Here is a 15,829-nt window from a genome sequence, read left to right as displayed (position 1 = left end):
GTCTATTCACCTAGACTATAAACTTCATGAAAGCAATGATTTGAATTTTTTCAGTTTTATTCTTTCAACCTCTTAGAGTGCCTGGCCCATGAAAAGCTATTTTCTGTAAATGCTTATTTGAATGAATAAATTAATGAGAGGATAACTAGTAATTTAATTGCATTGGCATTCTAGGATTGTTTATTCTTATAATGTAACTTTAATGACTATGCTTTCAAAATTGGTCACTGAGCTGTATTGAACAAGAGAAACCACCTTCATAAATGTGTATCGGAGGAAATATATTCTGTATAAAAACAGTTGCTTGTACCATCTATCCTCAGGAATGCTATTTTATGACAATATATAACTAAGAAAAAATATTGTTATTGATCACATATCTCATTATTCTCTGTGACAAAATTATGTTCAATTTTAAAGTTAGAGATTTCACTAAAGATTTTTAGAATTTTTATATCATGTCTTCATTATTTTGTGTATAAGTTGTAGACTTTATACACATCAATTTGGAGTGATACAAGTTGAATTGAGCATTCATAAGATGCCATTTTATTTTCATTTGACTTGAAATTTTACACTGATTCAATTTTGCAGATGCTAGAGACTTCAAAAATTCATTACCACACTATTGTACTTATCTATATTATATATTTTCTAAGAAAATAAATTATCTCTGCATTTACCTAAGAATATTGGCACTGAAAAACTTCTAGTGTAGGTACTAATTTGTGAATATTAGTGGTCTTATGTTGCTGAAGAACTACAAAACAATTAGGTTGAAATGGACTTATTTATAGGATATTTCACTATTGTAAATTTTTTAAAAATTATATGCACACCTAATTTTACTTCACAGCCGTAAGAATCCCCTAGGACTCATAATTGCATTAGATGAAGGTAACACAGCAAAAGGAGACTTTTTCTGGGATGATGGAGAAAGTAAAGGTAAGTTTACAGGAAATATGCTTTTAAATGTTTAGTGTGATAATGTGGCGTTTTGATTGTACTCATAAAAATAGGATCCATTCTCTTATTTTTAGGATTTTTAGTTATTCCATGAAATTTAACATTATTATTTGACTTATGTACATTTAACTGAAATATCTAGTTTTGTCTATTGGCTTGTTATTAGTTCTTGACCACTGTGTATATCTTTATATGCTATGTTAGTATTTTAAAAATAAAATTCGTTATAAATTTCCATGTGTACAAATTAAATTATGACTGTAGTACTTAAAATAAAATTGTGTAATTGTAAACAAAAAGTGAAACCAGTATTTAATATTTTTTTAATCAATGACAAATTATTGAGGTAAGGGTGTTTTACAGTTTGTTACTGCTATTCAGTGTCTTTAATTTTATGTTTTTAGTGACAAACTGGAGAATAAGTACACCAAAAAAAAAAAAAGAAGAAGAAATAAAACAGCTGTTTTTATGCTAATACCTAATTAAACATAGTAAATTTATGTTAGCCAATTAAATTATTAAGTCTATCTCAATCTTAAAATGTCTCCAGATTCATTCTTTCTCCCTACAAAATGAAAAGTAATTAAAAAATAATTTAAAAGAAGTGAAATAAATTTATGGTATGCCATGTCTTCCTACAAAAAACTTGACATGTGACTTATTAGGTAGAGAATAACATATAAATATCATTAAAATGATAAACTTGGAATTATATATCTTTTATAATTTTCTAGAAACAGCACTGTGAAAAAGTAGGCAAATAGATTTCTTTACCTTAACTTATAAGGAAATTAAAATGCTAAGATTATTTTGTGTACAGAGAGTTATAAAACTCAATATAAAAGCAAAATTGTTTAAGAAACTTCAGTAACAAATTGTATATAATTTTTAAAATGTGTTACATGACTGTAAAGAAAATAATTTAATTGTATTTTAAACTGAATATTTGATTATTTTCCATTTCAGATAGCATAGAAAATGGCAACTATATATTCTACACATTTTCAGTTTCTAATGTAAGTATTCTCCTTTAACACGTAGTTAAATGTGTATTTTGTTAATGTATGGGTTATTTTTTTATTATGAATTACTTTTTTTAAACTATTTTACATTTACCTCCAGAGCTTTCTCAAATGCAATCTAATATTCATAAAATTAAATTCTTAAAGTTGTTAAATTATGAATAAATTGTTATCATAAAATTTTATATTTAATTATAATAGATGATTTTTCATACTAAAATTTGTGCACTGAAACCTTTGGACTTCTTAAAGTATTACGTTGGGTTTTAAGCAACATGTCCTAGGAAAATGATTTTAACATATTTGAAGATGTTTTAATATGTCAGTTCCTGTGATACTAAAGCAGATTTTGGATGAGAATGAAAAAATCTGTACCTAGGTTAAATTTTGAATAACTAATAGGAATTATTTTCATAGATGCTGAATTTCTTTTTCTTTGTATATTCTTTTAGGCAAAACTAAGTTATTCATCAATGTTAGGGCAAAAATAAGAAGGGACACATATGAGTTGCATCATGAGTGATTTTGGTTGCTTCTGAAAATTAATTTTTATGTCATATGTATGAAAAATGAAGAGATACTTGCTTGGGGAGTGTTGGTGGGAATGGAGATGTAGATGATTGAACCTTTTTTTTATATATCTTTTGTTATTTTAGGTTAGTGTATGATGACTCTCTGTATGACATTATATACTTTTGCTTTCCCCAGCACAATTTGAATATTTCATGCTCACATTCATCATATCAAGAAGGAACTGCCTTAGCATTTGAAACTATAAAAGTCCTTGGGTTGACAGATACTGTTACAGAAGTTAGAGTGGAAGAATATGGTCTTCCAGGGACTGTTCACAGTAATTTTATTTATGATGCTTCCAATCAGGTAAACCATCTTATAAAATATTTTAGTTGTTTTATACTCATATTTATTGTTATAGAATCATAGACACTTGGTTTTTTTAAATTAATATTCTTCATGAATTCTCCCTCCCTCCCTTCTTTCCTTCCTTCTTTTCTGTCTCTCTATCCTTCTCATTTTTTTCTATTTGGCATAATGCCATATTGCTTCCCTTTCAACTTGTGCCCTACATGTAAGTACTGGATGCAAGTAGTTTCAGAATAAATATGTATTTATGTCCTCTGAATCTGGAAACTTCCTTATAAAAAAGTGATCGACTTTTTTCCCCCCATTATATTCTTTGAGGGAATGAACATTTACTTTGTATTTAGTATGTCTGAGATATTGTACCAGGTACTTAAAATTTCATATCTAATTCATTCTGTATAGCAATCTCTTTTATTAGGGGCTATTGTTCCTGTTTCACAAAGGAAGAAACTGAGGTTAATACAGTTATATGGTATTCCCAAAGACTCCTAGACATTAAATGACAGAACTGAAAAGTGAACTCATATCTAGAATTAAAGATAATAGTTTTCCTCCATTTTTTACAATCTCTCATAGCTACTCCATCTTGGAAGTTTTATCTGTTTGAGATGCATTATGTTAAATATTGTGGCAAAACTATTAATGATTGATTTTGAAGAATTGCTCTGGTTGTCACATTGTAAAATGGTAAATATTTTTAATTGTCCATGGTCATATTTAATAAAATCATCTTTAATTTTTTTTCTTATTTTGTCTTCAAAGGTTCTCTTAATTAGGAGTCTCAACCTAAACCTTGGAAAAAGCTTTATTGTTCAATGGAATCAAGTTTTCTCTGAAAATGAGAAATTTACTTGTTATCCAGATGCAGACCCTCCAACTGAAGAGAAGTGCCAACAGCGTGGTTGTTTATGGCAAACGGTAATTTTAACTGTGACTTTTATATGATTTTCACATAAGTATTTCAATGTGCACTTTACATATTACAGTTTTAATTCCACAGCATATAAATAAGATTCATTCAGAAAAATCATGCAGAATTTGAAATCATTACCTCTGATAGATAATCCTGCTTTATATTAATTAATTCTTCCAAGATTTACCTTAGTAATTGCAAGACTCAATGGATGTTTGAATTGTTCTCCAGACACTTTAAATAGTGTAAATTTATTTAATAAATTGATGCTTTATTTGTGGCACTTTATTAGATATTGGCTGTAGGAAACCAGCTCAATTGGGTAAACTAGGTTGCCATTGGTGAGCAGTCTTTCAAAAGAATTGTCTCTAGATAGTAAATTTATGAAGGTGTGCAATGGGTTAAAAAGTCTGTTCTTTTAAGAGGAAATGTCTAGACATTTCTTTTGGAATTCTTTCTTCTGAATAGTGATGGTTGTGCATAGAAAACATTTTTACCAATGCTGTGGGAAAGGGATAAAAGAAACATGTCTTTTTTTTTTTTGTGTGTGTGTGTGTGCTTGTTTTTCAAATTCTGATCCTTTGGTTTCATCACTGGGCTTTGGCAGCATAAACAGTTATTTCATATAACCAGGGCACTAGGTTTATATATATTACCACTGAAGTCAAAACACATCTGCCAGCACCTTTCCAAGAGTGTCTGCATTTGTGTGAGACAATAAGAAGAATCTCTGCTTCCAGAAAAATTGTCCTCATTCCTCTCCATTGCTTGATAAAAGAGCATAATCTTCAACATTAGGGAAGAATTGAAAAAAAGAAGTGAGAAGAAAAGATTCTGAGATTCATGAGAACCAAAGAGTGAAGCATTTTTAATTTTCTTCTGTGTTCCCTTTAAATTCCAGCTGTCCATTCAAATACACTCATCCCCATTCCATTCAAAGCATGCTCACTTTCTTCCACTATCAAAATTTAAAGGAGAGGTGAGAAAAATTTTACTAAAGCAAATTTTACTACTTCTAAACGAGATCGTAAAACTTTACTTTTTCAAGAACAATTAATATTTTATAGCACCTGACAATTCTTGGTCAAGTAAGTGAAGTTTTAATGTTGGGATGCCACATGAGCTGGCCATTGTATCTGATGATTGAGGATGCAGATAACCTTCCTTTGTTGCTTTATGTTCTAGTATGGGAAGACAAACAATTAATAAGGAAATTATGTGTCATGTTAGGTAAATACTATGGAGTAAAATAAACAGGAAAAGAAAAAAAAATACCAGTGGTATAATATGGTCATCACTATAATTTGGGTAGCATATATACAGTATTTAAAACCCTGTGATGGGTTAGTATCATTAAGGGAATGAACTTGAGTAGATAAGGGAAAAAGAATTCTAAGACTAAATCCTGGTTCATTACATTTCATTAGGAAAATGAGGAGGAATGAGAAAGGAGACTGATAAACAATAGGAAAAGCAATAAGTTGAAAACAATTTGCTGGGTCCTGGAAGGCAAGAGAAAAACACATTTTAAGATAGAAAAAAATGATCAATAGTGTGAAACATGTTTCTAAATCATTAAAATGAAGAATGAAAACCAGCATATGGATTTGGCAGAATGAAAGTGATAATATTGAGAAGCAAAATACTTATGGATTTTTTGGGGGTAAATCCTGACTACAATGAATTTAAAGTGAAAATGAAGAAACATATTGCAGATAGTAAGACAGTGAGTATTATGCATTCTTATATGTTTTGTTGTAAAGAATACAGAGAAAAGAGAAAAATAGCTGAAGAAATTAGTGTGGCAATATTTTTCTTTTTAATTTAAGATGGGAGAAATAAAATTAACTGATATATTAAGGCTAATCCATTTAAATGCAACATTAGTTAGAGTGGAGAACTGAAGGATAAACATTTTTGGAAGCAGAGAGATGTAGAATTGGGTGCACATATGAGATGATTCTCCTTAGATAGAAGCCAGACAGTTCACATCATGTAATAGGTGGTGGGCACATATGATATCTAATGATTATTTTATTCTGATTGTTTTCCATGAGGTGTACTATGAGAATAAGGAAAGTTTTACTAGGAGGCAGAGAAGACAGAAAAATGTCATGTAGGTCAGTGTAATGGTTAATAGGTTGGGGGAATACGGTATGAGTACATCATTAGGACCAATTACACCCTCCATGATTATAGAATCTCAGGTCTAATATATTGTCATTTTACTGTCATCGATGGTTCAGGCTTCTCCATATTTTCCACTTTATTTCACTCACAGTCACAACATGACTTCTGTCATTGTATTTGAATTCCACATGTAACAAGAAATGTGGAAAGGTAAAGACCAACCTGATTTAATCTATTTATATATCTTTCTTTTAGGGAGCATTGGAGGGGTTTACACAACTCTTGTCAAAGAGATTTGAAAATAGCAATGAGTATATTGCTTTTCCCAACAATATAAGTTAATAAATAGGTATATAGGAAGAATGGATTGTGATAAAGTAACTAGCATTTAGTACCAGAAATTATCCTTTCCTTTCTCTTAGTTCTAGCTTCCACCTCTTTACAAACTAGTTGGTTCTGAGGTTTGACTGTAATTCCTATTTTAAATCCAGGTCAAGATGGAATTGACGAGTCAGCAAAAAGGATTAAATAGGGCCATTATAAATGGAAGAAAAGAACCTAAGCATATGCCCTTGTGATTGATGGTTCCCATTTGTGTGTGTGTGTGTGTGTGTGTGTGTGTGTGTGAGCTCCAAATTTACTTTTTTTTTATTGGTTGGAGCCACTTTTACATTGCAAAAAACAATAGTTAAGTCACTATTAAAAGTAAGAAAAATGTGTGATCAAAAGATGTGAGTACTGCACTTAATTTTAATAAAGACAACAAAATTTGTTTTTTTAATTGCAAACCTACCACATTTCATGTTTCAGTTCTACTGTTCTATCTTTAGACTCAAATGACATTTCATATAATAATTATAAAACTTGGTGTTTCAGATTATTTTATACATTTCCTTTGTAAGTCACACATTTGATTAAGTATGTGTCTAGGTTATTTTTAATCTAATTAAATTTTATATTTTTACTTTGAGACAGAGTATTTTTAAGTTGTCCAGTCTAGCTCTAAACTTGTCATCCTCCTGCCTCAGCCAACCTAGTAGTGGGGATTGCAGGCACAAGCTACCATTCTTAGCAGGGTGTATGTTTTTTAAAAGAGTCAAATGATCCAGTGCTTACACTTTCTGACAATAAACATACATTGTATTTTTAGGCTTTGTTTGCATCCAATGCACCTCAGTGTTACTTTCCTAAACAATACAACTCTTATTTAGTCACCTCAACGCAGTATTTACCAACGGGTATAACAGCTGACCTTCAGTGGAATACTGCAAATGCTAGAATACAGCTACCATCTACACCCATCTCAACTCTCCGTGTGGAGGTGAAATATCACAAAAATGATATGCTGCAGTTTAAGGTATGTTCAATATAAACTATTATAATATTTAACTCAGCTCTTGAAATAAGATATTTTTAATAGATAAGGTATTTGAATTTTGAATGTAATTTTACAGGATTTTGAAGGCTAATTTTATTAATTAGCTTGATGATGTTTTGATTCTACACAAAATTTTTTTTTCACATAGCTCATAGGTAAGTGACAATTAAGCAACGATTCTCATCTTTGCTAATTTGGGGAATAATAAAACATTTGGTGATTTAAAAACAACTAAATTATTGTTAGGAAAGTTCATCTTTGAACAGACTCATCACTTGAATTGTGTTATGTTAATAGATTTATTAAAATAAATTAAACAGGATGCTTACTATTGTCCCTAAAAAGTGGTCTAAAATTTCTACTAATGCAATTTAACATACAAAAGAATAATTTCTTTTAATATTTACAGTTAGCAATTTTATTTTTAAGAATTCTCAGGAAATTCATTAAGAAAACTAGTGGAAATTATAAGAAAGGTCAGCAAAATGACTGGATGTAAAATAAAATCTTCAAAATATATTTATTGAATTCTGTTTCACCATTTAGAAGCTGAAATTGCAGCAGATCTTTTTAGAAAAATCAAGAAAAAAATTCAAAATATAAACAAATCAAATCAAAACACCAAACACTATAGGAGCTAGCATATTGCCCATAGAGTAAAAACTAATAAAAGTGCTGATATATATTAATAAGCACTGAAAACCCCAAGTAGAACTAAATGTTATTTTATTTTATTTTATTTTATTTTATTTTGCAGTGCTAGGGATTGAACTAAATGTTATTTTAAATGTTAGTGCACTTTATATAAATTGTTGCTTTTAAAGTATTTCCATAGAAAGCACAGTGTAATATTTTTTGAGACTTCATACAATATCTTTTAAGTTGATCTGCAAAGATAGACACATAGAAATAGTTAAAATTTAAAAAGGAGGAAAGTTTTAAAAGGTTACTAAATTGAAACAATATGGGTCTGGAGTTAAAATTGCCTAATGGATTATGGTAACAAAATGGTACAAAAGCATAAAAGATATGCTTTATGTAAATAATATACATTATGCATGTATAACATATGTATATGCATAGTGCAAAACTTTAATACCAAACAATGAAGGCTTGAGAAATTAATAGTGATGAGCTACTCTATTTAATAACTCATGTAGAAAAGTATCTGCCTCAAACACACTAAAGTAAATTTTAGATTGAGTTGCATGTGAAAAATAAATCAAGCATAAGCCTAAAACCAAATGTAAAGTCATATTTATCTTGTACGTGGCTAGTAGAAGTCTTTCAAACTATAGATACAAAGGAACAAATTCCATAGACATCCCATATTGTCTTATACAAAATTAATCATTTTTTTACATCAATAAATAAACAGAAGACACATTTGCAGGTCAATTTAGGGATCTAAAGACTATCATGCTAAATGAAGTAAGCCAATCCCCCAAGTATCAAAGTTCCAAAGGCTCAAATGTTCTCTCTGATATGTGGTTGCTAACACACAATAAGGGAAGAGGTGGGGAGGGAGGGAATAGAATTTCAGTGAATTAGACAAAGGAGAATGAAGGGAAGAGGGGGGATGGGAATAGGAAAAGCAGTGGAATGAATCAGATATAACTTTCTTATGTTCATAAATACACCACCAGTGAAACTCCACATCATGTACAACCACAAGTATGGGATCCTAATTAGAATAAATTATACTCCATATATGTTCAATATGTCAAAACACACTGTACTGTCATGTATATCTAAAAAGAACAAATGAAAATAAATAAAAAGAAGATGAAAATGAGTAAATATCTGAAAAAGATATGACATTTAGGTAGTAATTTCAATCATGCAACTGAGAAGACTAAGAAAGCCTCATAAGTAGATATTTAACAGAAAGAGAAATAAAGATTGAAAAATAAGACTATTAAAATATTTATACTCATGAAAAATCAAAGAACAAAAGGCAGATTCAAAGAAAAGGAAACATAAAACATTTATTTTTATAAACATAAATAAATGCTGAAAAACAAACATTCTCATGAACAAGAAAATAACAGTTATGTGTCACTTAACAGGACACATTTTGAGGAATGGCACAGTTAAACAATTTTGTCCTGCAAACTTCTTTAAGTGTGCTAACAGAAACCAAGACAATTAAATATATCACTAGACCATACCATCTTCTGAGACCACCATCATATATGGGGCCATCATTGATAAAAATGTCATTATGTGCACATAACTGTAACTAACAACTGTCTAAAATGCTTGTAGTTTAATATTAATTAGTATTTGAGTACATGTTTCAGTGAAAATATTAATTTCTAAGTAATTCTAGAAAGCAGTTTGCCAGTAGTTATCAAGGACCTTAAAAAAATGTACTGAGGAAATAAAGACATGAATAAACATAGCATCATAAACATTTGTTATCTGATTATATGTGTGACCAAAAATATTGAAACAACTTTTGCATCTAAGTGTGAAAGGATAAACACATTTTATGCTTTATTCATAAAATGGAACATTTGTCTCTAAAAGTTTTATTTTTTACTTCTTGTTTAGAAAATGAATCACAAAACATTTTTCAAAAGATGCAAATTTAAATTCTCAAATTGATCCCATTTATATTTTTGCATCTTGAATGCTATATAAATGCAGTAGGCCATAGATTTAGAATTAGGTATTTTATGCACAATGATTTTAAATGATCTTTTAGTGAAATTATTTAAATTATTAAATGATATTTTCATGCTGTGTCAACAATAAGGACAAACTACATCTACTTTTATTATTTCTCTGCAATAGATCTATGATCCCCAGAATAAGAGATATGAAGTTCCAGTACCATTAAACATTCCAGCCACTCCAACAAGTACTTATGAAAACAGGCTTTATGATGTTGAAATAAAGGAAAATCCCTTTGGCATCCAGATTCGACGGAGAAGCACTGGAAGAGTTATGTAAGTGATTGAATCATTTGATGTGAAAGATATTTTAATTTTAGCTTAAGAAAGAAAAGATAGGATTATTATTTTCATTGCATTCACCATGCTAGAGTAGTATCATAGTAAAAGTTTTAGTTGTACTAAATATTTGTCAATTTTAATATTTTTAAATTAGACAATTAGTACACCCACAGAACTATCATAAAGGACTAGTCTAAAATTTCATTTACATGTAAATGTGATTAATTTTTATTAATAAATATGATACTTCTCTTAACATCTAGCCTCTTGTTGAAAAGCATGACGTGTCGGTAAAAGTAATAATTGGGAATAAGTCATTGAATTATTTTATTGAAACTGTGAAAAGTTTATTTGGACTGAAATCTGAGATAGTTAAATTTTTTTATACATATATTTTTAGTTGTGAATGGATCTTTATTATTTATTTATTTATTTATTTATTTATATGTGGTACTGAGAATTGAACCCAGTGCCTCACACATGCTAGGCAAGTGCTCCACCACTGAGCCACTACCTTGGTAGAGTTAATATTTTTTCTCCCAGTTTTGATGAACAAAAACTGAGATAAAAAAATCTGTATTTATTTTTATGTTAGAGTAAATAAATTTATTTTTAAAACGTTGTCTTTATTTTAGCCAAACTACAGTGTATTAAAATATATTTTATATGTTGCAAGCTCACTTTTTCAATCTTAAGATGATTGGTAAATGATGCATCATCAGGATACAAATGAGGAAAAAAATACATCTGTACTGACTTAATTTTTATTTTGTTTTGACAAAGTTTTATTCAAAAATAAGAAAAAATATTTTTAAAAGAAAATTCTGATGAAGAGCATTATTAATTGTTATTTGGGAGGCATAACTATTAAGTAGCTTACAAAATAATTAATATAAAAACTTTGAAGTTGTCCCATGTTATTTATATTTGTTTCCTCTCCTGCAAATTTTATTTTTTTCCTCCTCCTTTATATTATTCTTACAAATAACCCAAATAACAGTACATTCTTTTAACACATTTTCCCCAAACACTGTTATTTATAAGTATAAAATACAAGAAATGAGCAACTGAGAGTAGTGATTGGGAAGAATTTAGAATTAAAATATTCATTGTGTTTACAGTTAATTGTAATACTGATTTATTTTTGTTTCATAGGTAGAAAAACATTTACAGTGATTATCTTAAAGTCCCGGGAAAAAAGGTTACATACCATTTCAGATTGTGCATTTGAGTCATTCTGAACTTCACATTAATTTAATTTATTTATTTTTGAGAAAAAGGAGAAAGTTTTATCGCTTTGCTAGCAAAGGAGAAACATAGGGGAATTCTGTTCAAAAGGCTGTGATTCTGCCCATTAGCAGGAACAGGGGGCTTTTTTTTTTTTTTTGTTGTTACTGAATCACATTTTATTGCATATGTATACCGCATTTTATTTACCCATTCATTCACAGATGGACATCTAGGTTGAGTCCAGATCTCGGATACTGATAATGATGCTGCAATAGAGATGTTATTTTGACCTACTCTTTTTTGCCCCTCTACTGGCATTTTCAGGATTTATCCCCTAAGTAAATTTCTTGTGTTCAAAACTTTGTAGAACCTGTATCTGTTGAATTCCATACATTTCTTTAAGATGCCCAATTTCCCCATATTATGTTTAACAGGGGGGTTTAAAGAGGTGATTCAAAGTCTACATGTCACCCGTTCTGTTGGAGTGGTAATTTATTGTTAATTTGGGAGATAGTCATTTCTGAGATCCTCTGGTAGCATCCCCAAAGTCTGGATTACTTTGTTCCTATGATGGGTGTGTACTCAGGGACAGATAAATCTTCCTAAAATGGGGAAGAAAGGTAATCCTGTTTCCCCTGAGATTAGGGAAGGGGAGAGATTAGGAAGGAGCAGAGAGAGAGAGGAAGAGAGAGAAACATGTCCATTTTAAAAATCAGTTGCACTAGCAGAGCATCAAGGGCTACTTTCAAAGCATAAAATGAACCACTGTTACATATCCCCTCTGTATGGGAATGCCTAATAATAATGATCACAAAGGACTCAAGAGTACCAAATTTGTCCTGAGTCAATTTGAGTCTAATCTCATAGACCTATAAATTTTCCTAAGCTCCTACATTGATAAACTCGATCTGAGTTACTGTCTTCATGGTTTTCAGAGACTGGCTGAAATACTAATTGCTTTTGTGCTAATTGTTTACAAAAAAAAAAAAGTAATGCTTTACTGTCTTGTTTGTTGATGGTTTAGCATGATCCCTGCCCTATGTATGCCTTGTCCAGTCACCTGCTTTCTGCCACTGTGGACCTCTGAACTTCTCTGATGCTGAATACCTTTAACTATCCACATCCTACCTACAGAAAAGAAGGACTTTGTGCTACTTTCCCCGACTTCACCCACTTTCAGCCAGAAGCAGCTTGGAGATATTGTCACCCATTTTTCTGTAGAAATTAGCATTAATTTTATTTTTTAAACAGTTCTTGTCTTTTACACACACACTTCAGGCAGAGCACTCATCTCCAAAATTTATAAAGAACTTAAAAAACTTTACACCCAAAATACAAAGAATCCAATCAATAAATGAGCTAAGGAAATGGGCAGACACTTCACAGAAGAAGATACACAGTGATCAACAAATACATGAAAAAGTGCTCATCATCCCTCATAATTAGAGAAATGCAAATTAAAACCACCCTAAGATTTCATCTAACTCCAATTAGAATGACTGTTATCAAGAACACAAACAATAATAAGTGTTGATGTGGATGTGGGGGAAAAAGGCACACTCACACATTGCTGGTGGAGTTGCAAATTGGTACAGTCACTCTGGAAAGCAGTATGGAGATTCCTCAGAAAGCTTGGAATGGACCCCCCATTTGACCCAGCTATCCAGCTATCCCACTCCTTGGTTTATATCCAAAGGACTTAAAATCAGCATACTACAGTGATGCAGCCACATCAATGTTCATAGCAGCTCAATTCACAATAGCTAGATTGTGGAACCAACCTAGATGACCTTCAACTGACGAATAGATAAAGAAGCGGTGGTATATATACACAATGGAATATTACTCAGCCATAAAGAAGAGTAAAATTATGGCATTGGCTGGTAAATGGATGAAGTTGGAAAATATCATGCTAAGTGAAATAGGTCAAATCTAAACAACCAAAGGCCGAATGTTTTCTCTGATAAGTGCATGACAATATATAACGATGGGGGTTGGTGAGGGAAAGAGAAGAATGAAGGAACTTTGGATGGTGTAGAGGAAAAAGGGGTGGGAGGGGGTGGGAATGGAAAAACAGTAGAATGAAGCAGACAGTATTACCCTATACATATGTATGATTACATGAATGGTGTGAATATACATTGTGGAAAAAAAGAAAGAAAGAAAGAAAGAAAGAAAGAAAGAAAGAAAGAAAGAAAGAAAGAAAGAAAGAAAGAAAGAAAAGAAAGAAAGAAAGAAAGAAGAAAGGAAGAAGAAGAAAGATGCTAATGAGGCAGGATAATGGAAAAACAGGCAAACTGGAGAAATCCTGTGCAAACTGACTGAGTTTCCCAGTAAATTCCTCAGCTCTGTGATCTCAGTACTCAACACTCAGTGGGTGCTTCAAGAGTCTTAGTTGAAATTGATTATATTCTGTATGCTCTTCTACTGCTTTTTAATTGTTCACTTCAACCATGATAAAAAAAAATAGTTCTTGTCTAAAGATAAATACATGCAATTACATTATACTTCTTAAGTTTCACATATGGGTATGTGAAACATATTTCACATGTACTCCTTAACTTAACCAAAAGAAAAATGTGTCAGAATAATAATCTATATCCATTTGGTACCTGGTACTATTAGGAACATAGGGAAAATTGTTTTCAGATCATCAAGGAAAGAATCACCATCATTATTTGTGATACTATTTAGTATGAATTTTTTCAGTAGTTGCATTGTTTTCTTTTGTTTTCAGTTGGGATTCTCGTGTGCCTGGATTTGCATTTAACGACCAGTTCATTCAAATATCTACTCGTCTGCCATCAGAATATATATATGGTTTTGGGGAAGTGGAACATACAGCATTTAAGCGAGATCTGAACTGGCATACTTGGGGAATGTTCACAAGAGACCAACCCCCTGGTGTAAGTACCAACATGTAAATATCTCATGAGGCAACGAAATTCATAATTATCATTCAGTTCTTTTCTTTGTAAATTGGTAGTTCAAGATTGAAGTACATAATGAAAAAGGAGCTAGAGATTATTAGATCTGCTAAAATAATTTTCTAAAAAATAGACAAACAAAATCACCATAAAATACAAGTGAAAGTAGAGAATAGAAAATGACGAACATTAAAACACCAGATTGTGATCCAATTCCTTAACACTTTCAACTGCACAGAAAGGACATGCTGATTCAGTGTTCCCGCAAATTAACTGCCTAGATTCTTCTAGTTTTTTCTGTTACTTGTGAGATAATGATTTGATTCTGATTTTTTTTCTTTTTAACCCACAGCTGCAGTTTTGCATTTTTGAGACCAAACATCTTTACAGAATGTTTTTATAAATTCATGACTTTCCTCAGGGTTCTGTCTTGTTAATGGTACATTGCATGAATAACGGATGCACTGTAAAAAAAAAATATATATATATATATATTAATTATAATTGTCTCAAACATATTATGAAGAAAATTCATGTTAATAAAAACTAGCATATTTTAATTTTTCACATATATGTGTACTTAAATTCTAAAATCAGTAATGGAAGCAACACATGCATAATTATAACTATTTTTATTGTGGCGTTCAAATAACTTTTGCTTTTATTATGATAGTCAAAAAAAGTTTTATTTGTACCATATTAGTCCAAAAGATAATGGGGTTTTATTTATAAAAACTTGAAAGAATGCTTATCAAAATATATTTAAGAACTCTTCAACATTAGTATAGATATTATTTGATTAATATAACATTGATTCTCAAAAGAACTTTTACATATCAATAAATTATTGAGATTCAAATGGGGGACAATGCATTAAAAGTTTTATAAATGTAAAACATTTTATTTTTATAAACACTCATTTTCTTGAAAGTTTGATTATTTCATCACTTAAACACTTCTAGGGTATTTTTTATGGAACAAAAATTGCTAGTTTACAAATAAAATGAGACGTATAACCTGTGGTAAAAAATCCAATTAATGTCAATGGCGTTCTACATCAGTCAATATGGCAGTTTTTAATGGGTGTTAAATGTGTGCAGATTAATATGTATGCTTTCTCTAAAGCAGTAATATAATTGTTCAAAGAATAGAGAAGTGGTTTCCTAAGAGAAATAGGTTTATTTTAATTTGATCATAATTTTTGTGGAACAAGAACATTTAAATTCCAAGGCTTAATCTTACAACAAATTTTAAAATAGCATTGAGTAAATTCACGTTATTAAATATGTATTATGCTTTCTTTTAAAATTTCAGTACAAGCTTAATTCCTATGGATTTCACCCCTATTATATGGCTCTGGAAGATGAAGGCAATGCACATGGAGTTCTTTTACTCAACAGTAATGCTATGGGTAAGACAAA

At 30.5% G+C, this 15,829-nt stretch overlaps 1 protein-coding gene across 1 annotated transcript in view; it reads left to right on the top strand.

The window, feature by feature from the left end:
• The window catches only part of Si (sucrase-isomaltase), a 75,062-nt gene that overhangs the window by 32,698 nt on the left and 26,535 nt on the right, over positions 1-15,829 (top strand). The window contains exons 21-28 of the mRNA XM_047564496.1: positions 857-945; positions 1,933-1,982; positions 2,697-2,867; positions 3,633-3,788; positions 7,064-7,270; positions 10,091-10,245; positions 14,219-14,387; positions 15,723-15,819. Of these exons, the coding sequence (XP_047420452.1) occupies positions 857-945; positions 1,933-1,982; positions 2,697-2,867; positions 3,633-3,788; positions 7,064-7,270; positions 10,091-10,245; positions 14,219-14,387; positions 15,723-15,819 (1,094 nt within the window). The remainder of the gene's footprint in view (positions 1-856; positions 946-1,932; positions 1,983-2,696; positions 2,868-3,632; positions 3,789-7,063; positions 7,271-10,090; positions 10,246-14,218; positions 14,388-15,722; positions 15,820-15,829) is intronic.

Source organism: Sciurus carolinensis, chromosome 9 (assembly GCF_902686445.1).
Source record: "Sciurus carolinensis chromosome 9, mSciCar1.2, whole genome shotgun sequence".
Taxonomy (NCBI): domain Eukaryota; kingdom Metazoa; phylum Chordata; class Mammalia; order Rodentia; family Sciuridae; genus Sciurus; species Sciurus carolinensis.
Note: the sequence above shows the minus strand (reverse complement) of the source record. Positions and strands in the feature narration are given on the sequence as shown.